Here is a 13,426-nt window from a genome sequence, read left to right on the forward strand (position 1 = left end):
CACCTGAGAGACTCAAACTCCACCTGAGAGACTCAAACTCCACCTGAGAGACTGTAACTCCACCTGAGAGACTCTAACTCACCTGGGAGACTGTAACTCCACCTGAGAGACTGCTAACTCCACCTGGGAGACTCTAACTCCACCTGAGAGACTCTAACTCCACCTGAGAGACTGTTAACTCCACTGGGAGACTCTAAACCTCCACCTGAGAGACTCTAACTCCACCTGAGAGACTGTAACTCCACCTGGGAGACTCTAACTCCACCTGAGGAGACTCTAACTCCACCTGGGAGACTCTAACTCCACCTGAGAGGACTGTAACTCCACCTGAGAGACTCTAACTCCACCTGAGAGGAGGACTCCAAACTCCACCTGAGAGGACTCAAACTCCACCTGAGAGACTGTATAACTCCACTGAGAGACTCTAACTCCACCTGAGAGACTGTAACCTCCACCTGGGAGACTGTAACTCCACACTGAGAGACTCTAACCTCCACCTGAGAGACTCTACCTCCACCTGAGAGACTGTAACGCCACCTAGAGACTCAAACTCCACCTGAGAGACTGTAACTCCGCCTGAGAGACTCTAACTCCACCTGAGAGACTGTAACTCCACCTGAGAGACCTCTAACTCCACCTGAGAGACTGAAACTCCACCTGGGAGACTCTAACTCCACCTGAGAGACTGTAACTCCACCTGAGAGACTCTAACTCCACCTGAGAGACTCTAACTCCACCTGAGAGACTCTAACTCCACCTGAGAGACTGTAACTCCACCTGAGAGACTCTAACTCCACCTGAGAGACTGTAACTCCACCTGAGAGACTCTAACTCCACCTGAGAGACTCTAACTCCACCTGGGGAGACTGAAACTCCACCTGAGAGACTGTAACTCCACCTGAGAGACTGTAACTCCACCTGAGAGACTCTAACTCCACCTGAGAGACTCTAACTCCACCTGAGAGACTGAAACTCCACCTGAGAGACTCTAACTCCACCTGAGAGACTCTAACTCCACCTGAGAGACTCTAACTCCCCCTGAGAGACTCTAACACTCTAACTCCACCTGGGAGACTGTACACTCCACCTGAGAGACTGTAACTCCACCTGAGAGACTGTAACTCCACCAGAGAGACTGAAACTCCACCTGAGAGACTGTAACTCCACCTGAGAGACTGTAACCTCCACCTGGGAGACTCTAACATCCACTGAGAGACTCTAACTCCACCTGGGAGACTCTAACTCCACCTGGAGAGACTCTAACTCCACCTGATGAGACTGTAACTCCACCTGAGAGACTCTAACTCCACCTGAGAGACTCTAACTCCACCTGAGAGACTGTAACTCCACCTGAGAGACTCTAACTCCACCTGAGATGACTGTAACTCCACCTGAGAGACTCTAACTCCACCTGAGAGACTGTAACTCCACCTGAGAGACTCTAACTCCACCTGAGAGACTCTAACACTCTAACTCCACCTGAGAGACTCTAACACTCTAACTCCACCTCTAACGCTGCAGCTAAAGTTAACAGAGATGAAAAAATGATGGAAAATCATAAACAAGTAAATAGTGTCTGAGTTTAGTTCATTCACACTGAGTCACACACACACACATTCAAATCTGTGTATTTGAATGTGTGTGATTATGACAGTATGTGTGTGTGTGTATGAAAGTGTGTGTGTGGTACAGGATAAGATCTCTGCTTTGTTTGGAGAGCGTTTTCCTCTGCAGATCATTTCCATAAACACAGATACTGACAGAAGACAAACCTTCCTCCTGTCTCTGTCTCTGCAGTGAGACGATGGGACGTCACGTGTTTCTGAACAAACTGTGTTAACTCAACGAAACTGAAGCGTCTGTTGCAGCTGGAGCAGCAAGAATCAACCAATCAGACGCTCCGAAGGTAAACTCAGGTCATTCTCTCTTCTGATAACAAAATAAAGTTGGTTTGATTCAATTCAAACCTGTGATAGTGTCTGTGTGTCTGTGTGTCTGTGCCGCAGGTCACTGAAGGTCAGAGGGTCACCATGCAGACTATAAAAGTGTGTGGTTGTGGGTGATGGTGCTGTGGGGAAGACCTGCCTCCTCATCTCTTACACCACTGGAGCATTTCCCAAAGAGTACATCCCAACTGTGTTTGACAACTACAGCAGCCAGGTGTGTGTGTGTGTGTGTGTGTGTGTCTGTTGATCGTCTCAGTATACAGTCACTGATTGTTGTGTGTGTGTGTGGTGCATTCAGGTGACGTTGGACGGCAGGACCATCAGTCTAACCTGTGGGACACGGCAGGTCAGGAGAGTACGACCGGCTGAGGACGCTGTCTTACCGCAGACCAACGTCTTCATCGTCTGCTTCTCCATCTCCAGCCCGGCGTCGTACGAGAACATCAAACACAAGTGGCACCAGAGGTCAGAGGTCAAAAACATCATGTTAAGTCTCACGTGTTTATGCTAAGCTATTTGTTGCTTTTCTAAATGTTGAACTAATTTTTCCATCTTCACTGGGCTCCATCGTTATCTCCATCGTCAGGTGTCTCACCATTGTCCTGGCGTGCCCATCCTCCTGGTGGGCACAAAGAGCGACCTCCGAAACGACGCAGACACTCAGAAGAAGCTGAAGGAGCAGAACCAGTCGCCCATCACCAACCAGCAGGGCACCGCCCTCGCCCGCCAGATCCAAGCCATCCGCTACCTGGAGTGTTCGGCCCTCAACCAGGACGGTATAAAGGACGTGTTCGCCGAGGCAGTGAGGGCCTTCCTCAACCCGCAGCCCACCGTCACCAAGAGGCCCTGCGTCCTGCTGTAGGGCCTCCACCCGACATGACCCCACATGACCCAGAGGGACGACGGGAGACGACGGGTTAGATATGATTTTGTGCAGAAACTGAGACTGAAAATTGAAAATGTCTTATGTTTGTAAAAGTACCTGAATTTAATTAAGACGACAAAGTGAAAGTGTTTGAAATGTGAGCAGCTTCGCAGGATGTTGTGTTCAGGTGCAGAAAGAAACGGGAACAGAAACAGACCATGTGACTCGAACACTACCGTGCTTCAGGTGTGTTTGGCTGAGTACAAGTACGAAAAGATATTTGGGGGTTTGTGGTTTTCATCTTCATCTTCGCTGATAACAAATTAAATGAAAAGTTAAAAACAGATCTGGTCTTTGTCTTCCATCATACTGTCCAGCTGTTGTTAGGACGACTGCCCGATGTGGGATGTGAGGGAGCGTCTCAATGCAGGGACCCGTCAGCCTGAACAGCTGTTTAGAGGTTGTGGAGCTTCCTGTGACGTTTGATGTAAAAATGTAGTTTTATTTGTATCAGATTAGAACCTTTACTAAAGCAGCACTTTAAGTACTCCCCCTGCTGGCGCAACAGCCTGGTCACTACCTCCATCAGGTCTCTGCTCCTGTTCAGACAAACAACTTCCTCAAACCATGAAGTAGCTTTTATGTTGTCAAGCGATTCAGTAATTAAACCACAAACACTCCTGAAAATGTCACGTTATTATTGTACAGAAAATCTACCAAACATGTGCAGTTAGAAGCAGAACTAAAGCGTTTGGACGAGGACGAGCATCATCAGGTGGACGTCACCCTTGGTTTGTGTCGTTGTTGTGATTCTCTTCAGTTCAGGATATCAGCTTCCTCTTCCTGTCCCTCGTCTCCAGCTGAAGCTTTTCTGACTCTTGAACAAAAGCTGAATGTGATGCATGAAAGACGTTCGACAGTCGCCTGATAAACAAACATGGACTGAGCCGCAGTAACAAAGCTAACTTCCTGTTTGCTGAAACAATGGATGTCAAGAAGTTAGCTTACATTTTAGATTTTCTTCAAAATGTTAATAACACCTCTGAACAGTCACATCTTTTCCATTTGACGTTACCAAACTGCTAGCTTGCTAACTTGTTAGAGTCTATGTTGCGATGAGAACAGAAACCGTCTTTGAGAAAATAAATTATTTAAGGTCCACACACACACACCACACACACACACCACACACACACACACACACACCACACACACACACACACACACACACACACACACACACACACACACACACCACACACACACACACACACTCTTGTACTTCTATCAGTGGCATAATGCATAGTCGCAGCCCTCACCCTAACATTAACCATCTGACTAAATACCTAACCTGAACACAAACCAAGTCCTAACCCTCAAACAAGCCTCGGAGAAGAAGTGAGAATCGGCCAAAAATGTCCTCACTTTCCAAAAAGGTCCTGACTCTGTAAAGTCTATAAGTCTTAAAATGGTCCTCACAAGTATACCATATCATACAATATAAAAATACACACACACACAGGTCACTTGGTTAACTTGCTGTGTTGCTGAACAGGAGATAACCATCGACTCATCATTAAAGAAGATTCATGTTGAGTATATTGTTGTCGTTTAAAGTCTCGTCTCAGAACTTTGTGTTAAACACTGACACTAGGTCGATGCTGAGAATTAATCAGTCCATGAAAACAATGAATGATAAATCCGCTGCTGTGATCAGATGACAGAACGAACAACACGTTAACTCTGCAGAGCATCAAGTCTGTCGCTGGAATCCGCTCGACGTCCGAACTGACTAAAGGCTTCAGGTTAAGTTCAGTATCGTTTGTCTTCAGGGGGCGTGGCCACTATCACCTCCTTGCTCCCAAAGTCCCAGAAGGCCGTCATGTGGAAGGCCATGTTGGAGAAGACCACCAGGTATTCAAAGAGGGCGAACAGGGTGTAGACTGGAGAGAGAGAGCGACAGACAAATGTATTGTCTCATCAATTGAAACTGGAAACCTGAAGAATGAAAGTCTGACTGACCATTTTGACAGTTGCTGAAAAAAATAAACCGATAATCTGCAGGTGATGGATTCTTTAACTTTTAGCTTCTTAAAAACTCTGAGGCTGCAGAATCACTGACATCTTTCAAATCAACACTGTCAACAGCGCCCCCTGCAGCCACACTGGTGATAAATTGTGTTGGGCTCTGCGTCTGAGAGATGAAGTGGTTTTCATGTGTTGAGTGGAACTTTGACTGAACTGAAAATCAACAGACACTTGATCATGATCTGAACTTTAGAGTCGTACCTCCGGTCTCACAGAACTTGTTGTGGCGTCTGAAGAAGTACGCTGCAGCCAGACAACAGCTGACGTTAAACAGGAAGAGACGCACCTTCCATTGGTATGATGTCACTTCCTGAGAAACACAGAGAGAGAGAGAGAGCGACACAGAGAGAATTGAACATGAGCAACAAAATTCACTCAATCATATCTTTATTACTTATTATTACTATTGTTGCTCAGAGTCTGATGGTTTAAGAGTTTAACCCCACAGAGTGTGTGTGTGTGTGTGTGTGTGTGTGACTGAAACAAGGAAGAACCAAAATAAAGTTTGAGTCAGATGTTAAATTGGGAACTTGATTGTCCATGTGCTGCTCAAGTGAGAGAACCTGAACTACAGTTTAACATCTGGAGCCAGACGCTGTAGTTTAACAACTGGAGACGAGTGAAGCTCCTGGAGAATTATTATTATGTAATATAATATATATAATAATAATATTATACTTGAATGTCCTCAAACCTCCAACACACTGAGACCTGAACTTCCTCCACCAGAGCAATAAAACCCTGCTGTGTGGTTATGAAGCACGCACTGGCCTGCAGCGCCCCCCACAGATGAGGAGTCGTCACTGCTTCAAACAGTCCTGATGGTTGACGTAGTTCTATGTCCACAGAATGTTTATCATATCTATAAATAAAGTATATCAATACAAATACGTCAAGGTATTAATTATTGATATAATAAATAATTTTATTATCCTAAAATAAATTAACATGAAGATAAAACAACCTTCAAAACTATCATATACACAGTCTATCTGAAATCAAATGTCAGAATGGAGGATTGATTATGGAGGTGGGGAATCACCCTGTTCTCTAAGGTCAGCCATGACAGCTGTTGAAATGGTCGCCCATGTTGTGGGTCTCGAGCAGGAAATTGATTGGTTGCCGTCGAATATTAAAGCAACGCAAACGTAGAACTCATTTTCACAATTCATGTAAAAATAAACCTTCACAATGATTTAACTGGTAGAGTAAAATAAGCTCTGATAATAACTCTTACATCAGACAGTGAAAAGTTAATTTACCTCTGGGTTCACACAGTATCTCCTGATCACCTGCCACAGCCAGCACGTAATGAGCATGTGCAGCAGCGAGCTCACTGCAAACACGATGAATCCGTTTTTATGGAGACCTGCAGAGAAACAGTACGAGTTCTGATGAGTCGATGATAAAAGATTATCCTCGCAGTGGAAACGAGGCATTAACCTCATGTTAGATCTCTCTCCTTTTAAATCCTGACTGGAGGACCTGGGTCAGCTGACCGCGTCGTACTCACTGTACGTTTCCGTGGACGACACGTATGTGAGCAGCAGCAGGCCCGTGTTCTCGGTGAGGCTGCAGAGGAGAACCAGTCCGCTGAGCAGCAGCTCCAGGAGCCTCTTGGCAAAGCGGCTGCGGTAGAAGTTGAAATAGGCGACGGCCACCAGGTAGCGTGGTGCAGAGTGAAGGCCGATGCAACAGCGCCAGATGTAGCGCTCCGGCATGCGGCTGATGGCGGCGCTGATGGACGGGAGGTAGTTTGACACCTGGTTGGTGAAAAGAAGACGTATATTTTAACTTCAACTTCAATTTTATTCTTTGTTGAAAATAACAAACGAGCTGAAACATAATGACCAACAATCTAATTCAAATATAAAAATATACAACATGAAAAACAAATGAAGAACATTAGTAAACACTTTGTTCTTAAAGCTGCTCACACTACTATATAATGTTTGTTAAATATTACTACTCTGATGATAAACATCAAAACAGGAGAACTTGATTTGTCGTCTCCATTAAATCACGTTGAAAACATCCTGATTCCTTATGGAGAGTGCGGAGAAGGGCTGAAGCTGGAGCGCAGGAAATACGTGCGAGCAACAATATATCCGAGTGCAAACACACAGTTTGAGCAGAAGCAGAGCTCATTTAAGTGCAAACAGGGGCTATTTGAGTGCCAGGGCAGGGTTTTAATGAAAACTAATACACAATCTGAACATAAATTCAACAAGTCATGCACTCAAACTGAAAGACCACGCTCTTGAATAAAGAAAGGAAAAAAGCTCCATAATTCATCAGCAACCAAACTATTTATACATCAACAAGTGAAAGAACACGCAACCAAACACACAACACGTTAAAATCAAGAGCAACAATTTCCAGGTGGTCAAGATCTGAAACTGTTAATAAAGATGAACGACATGAGAGCTGCCTGAAGTTAAACCAAAGTGCCTTGATCGCCCCCTGGCAGCGGGCTATAGTACAGGTCATAAACCTTCTGGGGTTCTACTTCCTCTTCTCCATCCTTATCACATCAAATAAATAATGTCTCATCAATTCATGTCACTGACTTGACTTCTTCCCCGGAGGAAGTCCCTTTGCCTGATCTTGGTGGTGGATCCTGATCCTTGATCCTGATTCAGGTCGTTCTTATCACACAGATTGTGTTGAGACAAACAGGCTGAGACATCATGATTGACAGCTGAGACTGACTCCTGATTGGTCGAGTGTATGGGCAGAAACACGGCTCCACTCACATGATGTCATCACCAAGATTTAACATACTTTGGTTTCATTTGTGGAGGAAGTAGAGACGTGATCTTTATCACAGTGTGTGGTGATCCCTTACGTGACAGTGTGTATACGTAGCGTCTTCATAGTGGTACACGAGTGAGATGAAGAGGCAGGCGATGAGGCCGGTCAGCGGGAGCAGAACCGTGGCCACAGCGAAGCTGGTGAAGGGCAGCCGGATGAGGGGCCGGTCCCGGTCCAGGCTGCCGTATGGGCCCTGGAGCATCCTGGTCAGAGGACGCCAGAGGAAAAACTCAATGTCCCACAATTCATTACAACATTTTTCAATGTTGCATCTGCACAAGTAGATATAATGATTATTACATTATTCACAATATTAGTCAGTACTATTGGATCAATCAATTCATCATTTCAGTAAGCAACTCCACCACTGTCCACTGGGAAGTACATTGGTTACTATGGAGATTACTCAGATTGGGTCAGGTTACTATGGAGATTAATCATATTAGGTCAGGTTACTATGGAGATTAATCATATTGGGTCAGGTTACTATGGAGATTAATCATATTGGGTCAGGTTACTATGGAGATTACTCAGATTGGGTCAGGTTACTATGGAGATTAATCATATTAGGTCAGGTTACTATGGAGATTACTCAGATTGGGTCAGGTTACTATGGAGATTAATCATATTGGGTCAGGTTACTATGGAGATTAATCATATTGGGTCAGGTTACTATGGAGATTAATCATATTGGGTCAGGTTACTATGGAGATTACTCAGATTGGGTCAGGTTACTATGGAGATTACTCATATTGGGTCAGGTTACTATGGAGATTACTCAGATTGGGTCAGGTTACTATGGAGATTAATCATATTAGGTCAGGTTACTATGGAGATTACTCAGATTGGGTCAGGTTACTATGGAGATTAATCATATTGGGTCAGGTTACTATGGAGATTAATCATATTGGGTCAGGTTACTATGGAGATTAATCATATTAGGTCAGGTTACTATGGAGATTAATCATATTGGGTCAGGTTACTATGGAGATTACTCAGATTGGGTCAGGTTACTATGGAGATTAATCATATTGGGTCAGGTTACTATGGAGATTACTCAGATTGGGTCAGGTTACTATGGAGATTAATCATATTAGGTCAGGTTACTATGGAGATTACTCAGATTGGGTCAGGTTACTATGGAGATTACTCAGATTGGGTCAGGTTACTATGGAGATTACTCAGATTGGGTCAGGTTACTATGGAGATTACTCAGATTGGGTCAGGTTATTACCTGGTTTAGTTTAACTGAATATATAAAGAGAACGTTTCTCGTGTTAATGACACAGGACCTGTAACTGGGTGGATTATCTGCATTAGATCAGTTCAGACTCGTCAACTGTTAACCAGCGAGTTACCTGTGTCATTAGTTTGAACTGTTATCAACCATCAGTCTATGAGGCTAACAGCTAACAGGTAGCTCCGAGGCTAACAGCTAACAGCTAACAGGTAGCTCCGGGGCTGACAGTGGGCTCGTAGCGGGCTCACCTTCACTGCTGCCCGGGTCGACTCCACCAGGTGCTCCGCCTCGACGCCATTCAGCCCCCGTGAGCTCGAGCTATTCCTGTTAGCGTCACCACATAGTTAGCTAACGTCAGCCGCCTGTACTTCCGCTTGTCTCCAGCGTTAAATGTGACTTTAAATGAGTTCCACGCGCCTCCACATCCGGTGTCACCTGTTCACCCGGACGGACACACTTTGTTTCTCGTTACTTTAACGTTACCGGATGGAACCACCGGACTTAGCTCCGTGTCACCGGCACCAGGCGAACAACTTCCGGACACAACAATCTTCAGAATAAAAGTCCCTCTAATGAAAATGAGCTTCCTTCACCAAAACAAGTTATATAACTTATAAATAAAAATCACAGTTGATCTCTCTCTGTCTTCTAAAGAGAGTTAAAATGAAAAGTCAATATATATACATATTGATGTATATACTAACCCAAATATATATAATACAATTTAATACAAAACCACTGATGAACAGCGCCCCCTGCAGCCACACATGGTGAACTCTGCTGGTCTCTGTGTCTGATGAAGTGAATCAATGTGTTGACTGTGTCGTGGTTATTACCCATGATCCTCTGCTTCTTGACCCTGAAGAGCTGCTGCTGTAACAAATCCACCAAACTCTGTTCAGAATTCTTCATGTTTCTAAGTTTCCTGCTGAATATTGGAGATAAACTCTGGTTTCTAATAACTTCAGAGTGTTTTTAACTGATCTCAGTTCAGCTTCACTCTTCAGCTGCAGCTGGTTGTGACAGTTGAAGCTGACTCTCAGTCAGTTCTTCTCACAGGAGATGGAACCCACTCAGCAGAGTCACAGAGAACAGACGTTCAGGGAGAGAAGGAGGAAACTTTCTCATGTTCTCACTCACACATCAGACTCACTTTCATCCAGCTGCTGCTTCAGGTAGAAAAGTTTAAATAAAGTTGATTTCACTTTTTTCCTCAAAGTGAAACGTGGTCAAATTATTACATTTTCCAATGAAATCGTCTGATTCTTAGTTTCCAAAGAAAAAACTGGAGAAGAAATATTTGATGTGAATAATGAGTCGACTGTGAGGCAACGACATCTCCACACAGTCAGTCCCTGTGTGTGTGTGTGTGTGTGTGTGTGTGTGTGTGTGTGTGTGTGTGTCACAGACAGATAAAGTCCTTCTGTCCTCAGTATCTCCTTCCTTTAGTAGAACAGCAGAAATCTGTGATCGTGTGATTGGTGGTTGCAGTGTTTTGTTGGATGATGTCACACTGTGTCGATGGGTTGTCCACTTTCACAACTTCTAAAATACGTCGCGGGCCCCTCCCCTTTGATAATATTAGTGTCCTTGTCACACACACACACACACGTTTGTACTTCTATTTCAGTGAGTACAATCATTGGCATAATACATTCCCTAGCCCCTAACCTAAGCCTAACTCTAACCTAAACCTGATTCTAACCCTAAAACTAAGTCTGTACTGTCAAACAGTCCATTGAAAAAGTGAGGACCGACCAAAATGTCCTCACAACGATGGTATTGAACCAAAATTGGCTCTGACAACTACAGAAACACACACACACAGAAACAGTGTTTCTCTCCCCTCCCTCAATGACCCCACACACAGCTCCATCACAGAGTCACACTGTGTTGTTGTCTATCTAGACAACGCACACACACACACACACACACAGCATGGCCGCCGCCGTCTCGTCTCTCCGCTGTCCATCGCCTCAGACCTTCATCATCTTCCTCTTCGTCCTGTCAGGTGAGACACAGAGCGCTGACATCACAACTAATAACATCACAGTCTGATGACATCACAACAGTGTGAACTGTTCTAGAGAAGCTCTCGAGCTGAGTGAAGACGAACTTCATCTTCATCACATGTTCAACACTGATTAACAAACTACAAAAACCAAACAGACAAATATGACGGTTTTCTCTCTTTGTGGTTGTTTTGTGTCTTTTTTGTGTCTGTGTAAGGTGAGACATCCTCTGCCCTTGTTGAGGGTTAAGAACAGAGGACGTCTCACCTTGTTAAAGCCCCATGAGACAAACTGTGATTTGTGAATATGGGATATACTAATAAAATTCGATTGATTGATTGATTATATTTTGTGTTGTTGTGTACATGTCTGACGTATGTTCCTGTGAGTCTGTGTTGTTGTGTACATGTCTGACGTATGTTCCTGTGTGTCTGTGTTGTTGTGTACATGTGTCACGTATGTTCCTGTGTGTGTCTGTGTTGTTGTGTACATGTGTCACGTATGTTCCTGTGTGTGTCTGTGTTGTTGTGTACATGTGTCACGTATGTGTGTCTGTGTTGTTGTGTACATGTGTGACGTATGTGTGTCTGTGTTGTTGTGTACATGTGTGACGTATGTGTGTCTGTGTTGTTGTGTACATGTGTGACGTATATTCCTGTGTGTCTGTGTTGTTGTGTACATGTGTGACGTATGTTCCTGTGTGTCTGTGTTGTTGTGTACATGTGTGACGTATGTTCCTGTGTGTCTGTGTTGTTGTGTACATGTGTGACGTATGTGTGTCTGTGTTGTTGTGTACATGTGTGACGTATGTGTGTCTGTGTTGTTGTGTACATGTGTGACGTGTGTGTGTCTGCTGCAGGCGGACCGTTTTGGCCCGTTTCCTGCTTCAAGGTGCCCGAGGGGGGCGTGGCCTCCCTGTCCTGTCAGTACTCGGTGCAGCGTCTGGGTCTGAGTCGTGTCTGCTGGGGCCGCGGCTGTGGAACCTTCTGGTGCAGCAACATCCTGGTGCAGACGGACGAGAAGGGCGTCGTCTCGAAGGTCAGGTGACCTCATGTCATGTGATTCTGTCTCCTCTTCTACTTCTTCATTTCTGTCTCTACGACGTCACGTCTTCATCAGCGAAAGAAAATATACAATATATGTATTTTTCGAACCTGCAGGTGGAGGACCGCTACCGGCTGATGGGGGACATCCTGGACGGACAGATGGACCTGGACATCGAGAACGTGCGGCGGGCCGACAGCGGGCCGTACTGCTGCAGGGTCGACATCGATGGGATCTTCAACGACAAGAAGGTGATCATGAACCTGAGAGTAGTGGAAGGTGAGAGCAATGACACACGTCTTTACTTCTGTCTCCCATCAATGTCTCCACTGTTGTCAAACATATTTAACATCGTCTGTTGACTTTCTCCTCCTTTATTTGCTCTTTGATCTAACGTGACGTTAGAGTTAATCTGGTTTCATGAGTTAATCTGGTTTCATGAGTTAATCCGGTTTCATGAGTTAATGTGGTTTCATGAGTTAATCTGGTTTCATGAGTTAACCTGGTTTCATGAGTTAATCTGGTTTCATGAGTTAATCCGGTTTCATGAGTTAACCTGGTTTCATGAGTTAATCTGGTTTCATGAGTTAACCCGGTTTCATGAGTTAATCTGGTTTCATGAGTTAATCTGGTTTCATGAGTTAACCTGGTTTCATGAGTTAATCTGGTTTCATGAGTTAACCCGGTTTCATGAGTTAATCTGGTTTCATGAGTTAACCTGGTTTCATGAGTTAATCTGGTTTCATGAGTTAATCCGGTTTCATGAGTTAACCTGGTTTCATGAGTTAATCTGGTTTCATGAGCTAACCTGGTTTCATGAGTTAATCTGGTTTCATGAGTTAACCCGGTTTCATGAGTTAATCTGGTTTCATGAGTTAATCTGGTTTCATGAGTTAATCTGGTTTCATGAGTTAACCTGGTTTCATGAGTTAATCTGGTTTCATGAGTTAATCTGGTTTCATGAGTTAATCTGGTTTCATGAGTTAACCCGGTTTCATGAGTTAATCTGGTTTCATGAGTTAACCCGGTTTCATGAGTTAATCTGGTTTCATGAGTTAATCTGGTTTCATGAGTTAATCCGGTTTCATGAGTTAATCTGGTTTCATGAGTTAATCCGGTTTCATGAGTTAATCTGGTTTCATGAGTTAATCTGGTTTCATGAGTTAATCTGGTTTCATGAGTTAACCCGGTTTCATGAGTTAATCTGGTTTCATGAGTTAATCTGGTTTCATGAGTTAACCCGGTTTCATGAGTTAATCCGGTTTCATGAGTTAATCTGGTTTCATGAGTTAATCTGGTTTCATTCTCAGCTCCGGTTACAACATCTCGTCCAACAACGACGGTGACAGATCAAGTCCTGGAGCCGTCGGCCTCCACAGGTCAGACGAAGGATTCATCAGGTTCACATCTTTAGCTG

The 13,426-nt window shown here is 44.3% G+C and overlaps 2 protein-coding genes and 1 pseudogene across 3 annotated transcripts in view; 2 read left to right on the forward strand and 1 right to left on the reverse strand.

Annotated features, from left to right (window-relative positions):
- Nucleotides 1–2,049: 2,049 nt before the first annotated feature.
- Nucleotides 2,050–3,157, forward strand: LOC117774722 (annotated as a pseudogene).
- Nucleotides 3,158–4,074: 917 nt separating this feature from the next.
- Nucleotides 4,075–9,488, reverse strand: pgap2 (post-GPI attachment to proteins 2). 2 transcript variants are annotated; one of them, XM_034607328.1, is made up of 6 exons: nucleotides 9,202–9,487; nucleotides 7,748–7,916; nucleotides 6,413–6,662; nucleotides 6,162–6,268; nucleotides 5,101–5,209; nucleotides 4,075–4,754 (listed from the first exon to the last, which is right to left on the reverse strand). In XM_034607328.1, exons 2-6 carry the CDS (start codon nucleotides 7,913–7,915, stop codon nucleotides 4,624–4,626), a joined length of 765 nt encoding a protein of 254 aa, XP_034463219.1. In that variant the 5' UTR covers nucleotide 7,916; nucleotides 9,202–9,487; the 3' UTR covers nucleotides 4,075–4,623. The 2 variants fall into 2 exon arrangements, with proteins under 2 accessions (XP_034463219.1, XP_034463220.1); XM_034607329.1 differs by having other exon boundaries at nucleotides 4,144–4,754; nucleotides 7,748–7,985; nucleotides 9,202–9,488.
- A 1,352-nt stretch (nucleotides 9,489–10,840) lies between these two features.
- timd4 (T cell immunoglobulin and mucin domain containing 4) overlaps nucleotides 10,841–13,426 on the forward strand; it is a 7,640-nt gene continuing 5,054 nt past the window's right edge. The window contains exons 1-4 of the mRNA XM_034607327.1: nucleotides 10,841–10,964; nucleotides 11,825–12,003; nucleotides 12,126–12,288; nucleotides 13,320–13,388. Coding sequence (XP_034463218.1) covers nucleotides 10,892–10,964; nucleotides 11,825–12,003; nucleotides 12,126–12,288; nucleotides 13,320–13,388 — 484 coding nt within the window. The 5' untranslated portion in view covers nucleotides 10,841–10,891. The remainder of the gene's footprint in view (nucleotides 10,965–11,824; nucleotides 12,004–12,125; nucleotides 12,289–13,319; nucleotides 13,389–13,426) is intronic.

Source organism: Hippoglossus hippoglossus, chromosome 14 (genome assembly GCF_009819705.1).
Source record: "Hippoglossus hippoglossus isolate fHipHip1 chromosome 14, fHipHip1.pri, whole genome shotgun sequence".
NCBI classification, from domain to species: domain Eukaryota; kingdom Metazoa; phylum Chordata; class Actinopteri; order Pleuronectiformes; family Pleuronectidae; genus Hippoglossus; species Hippoglossus hippoglossus.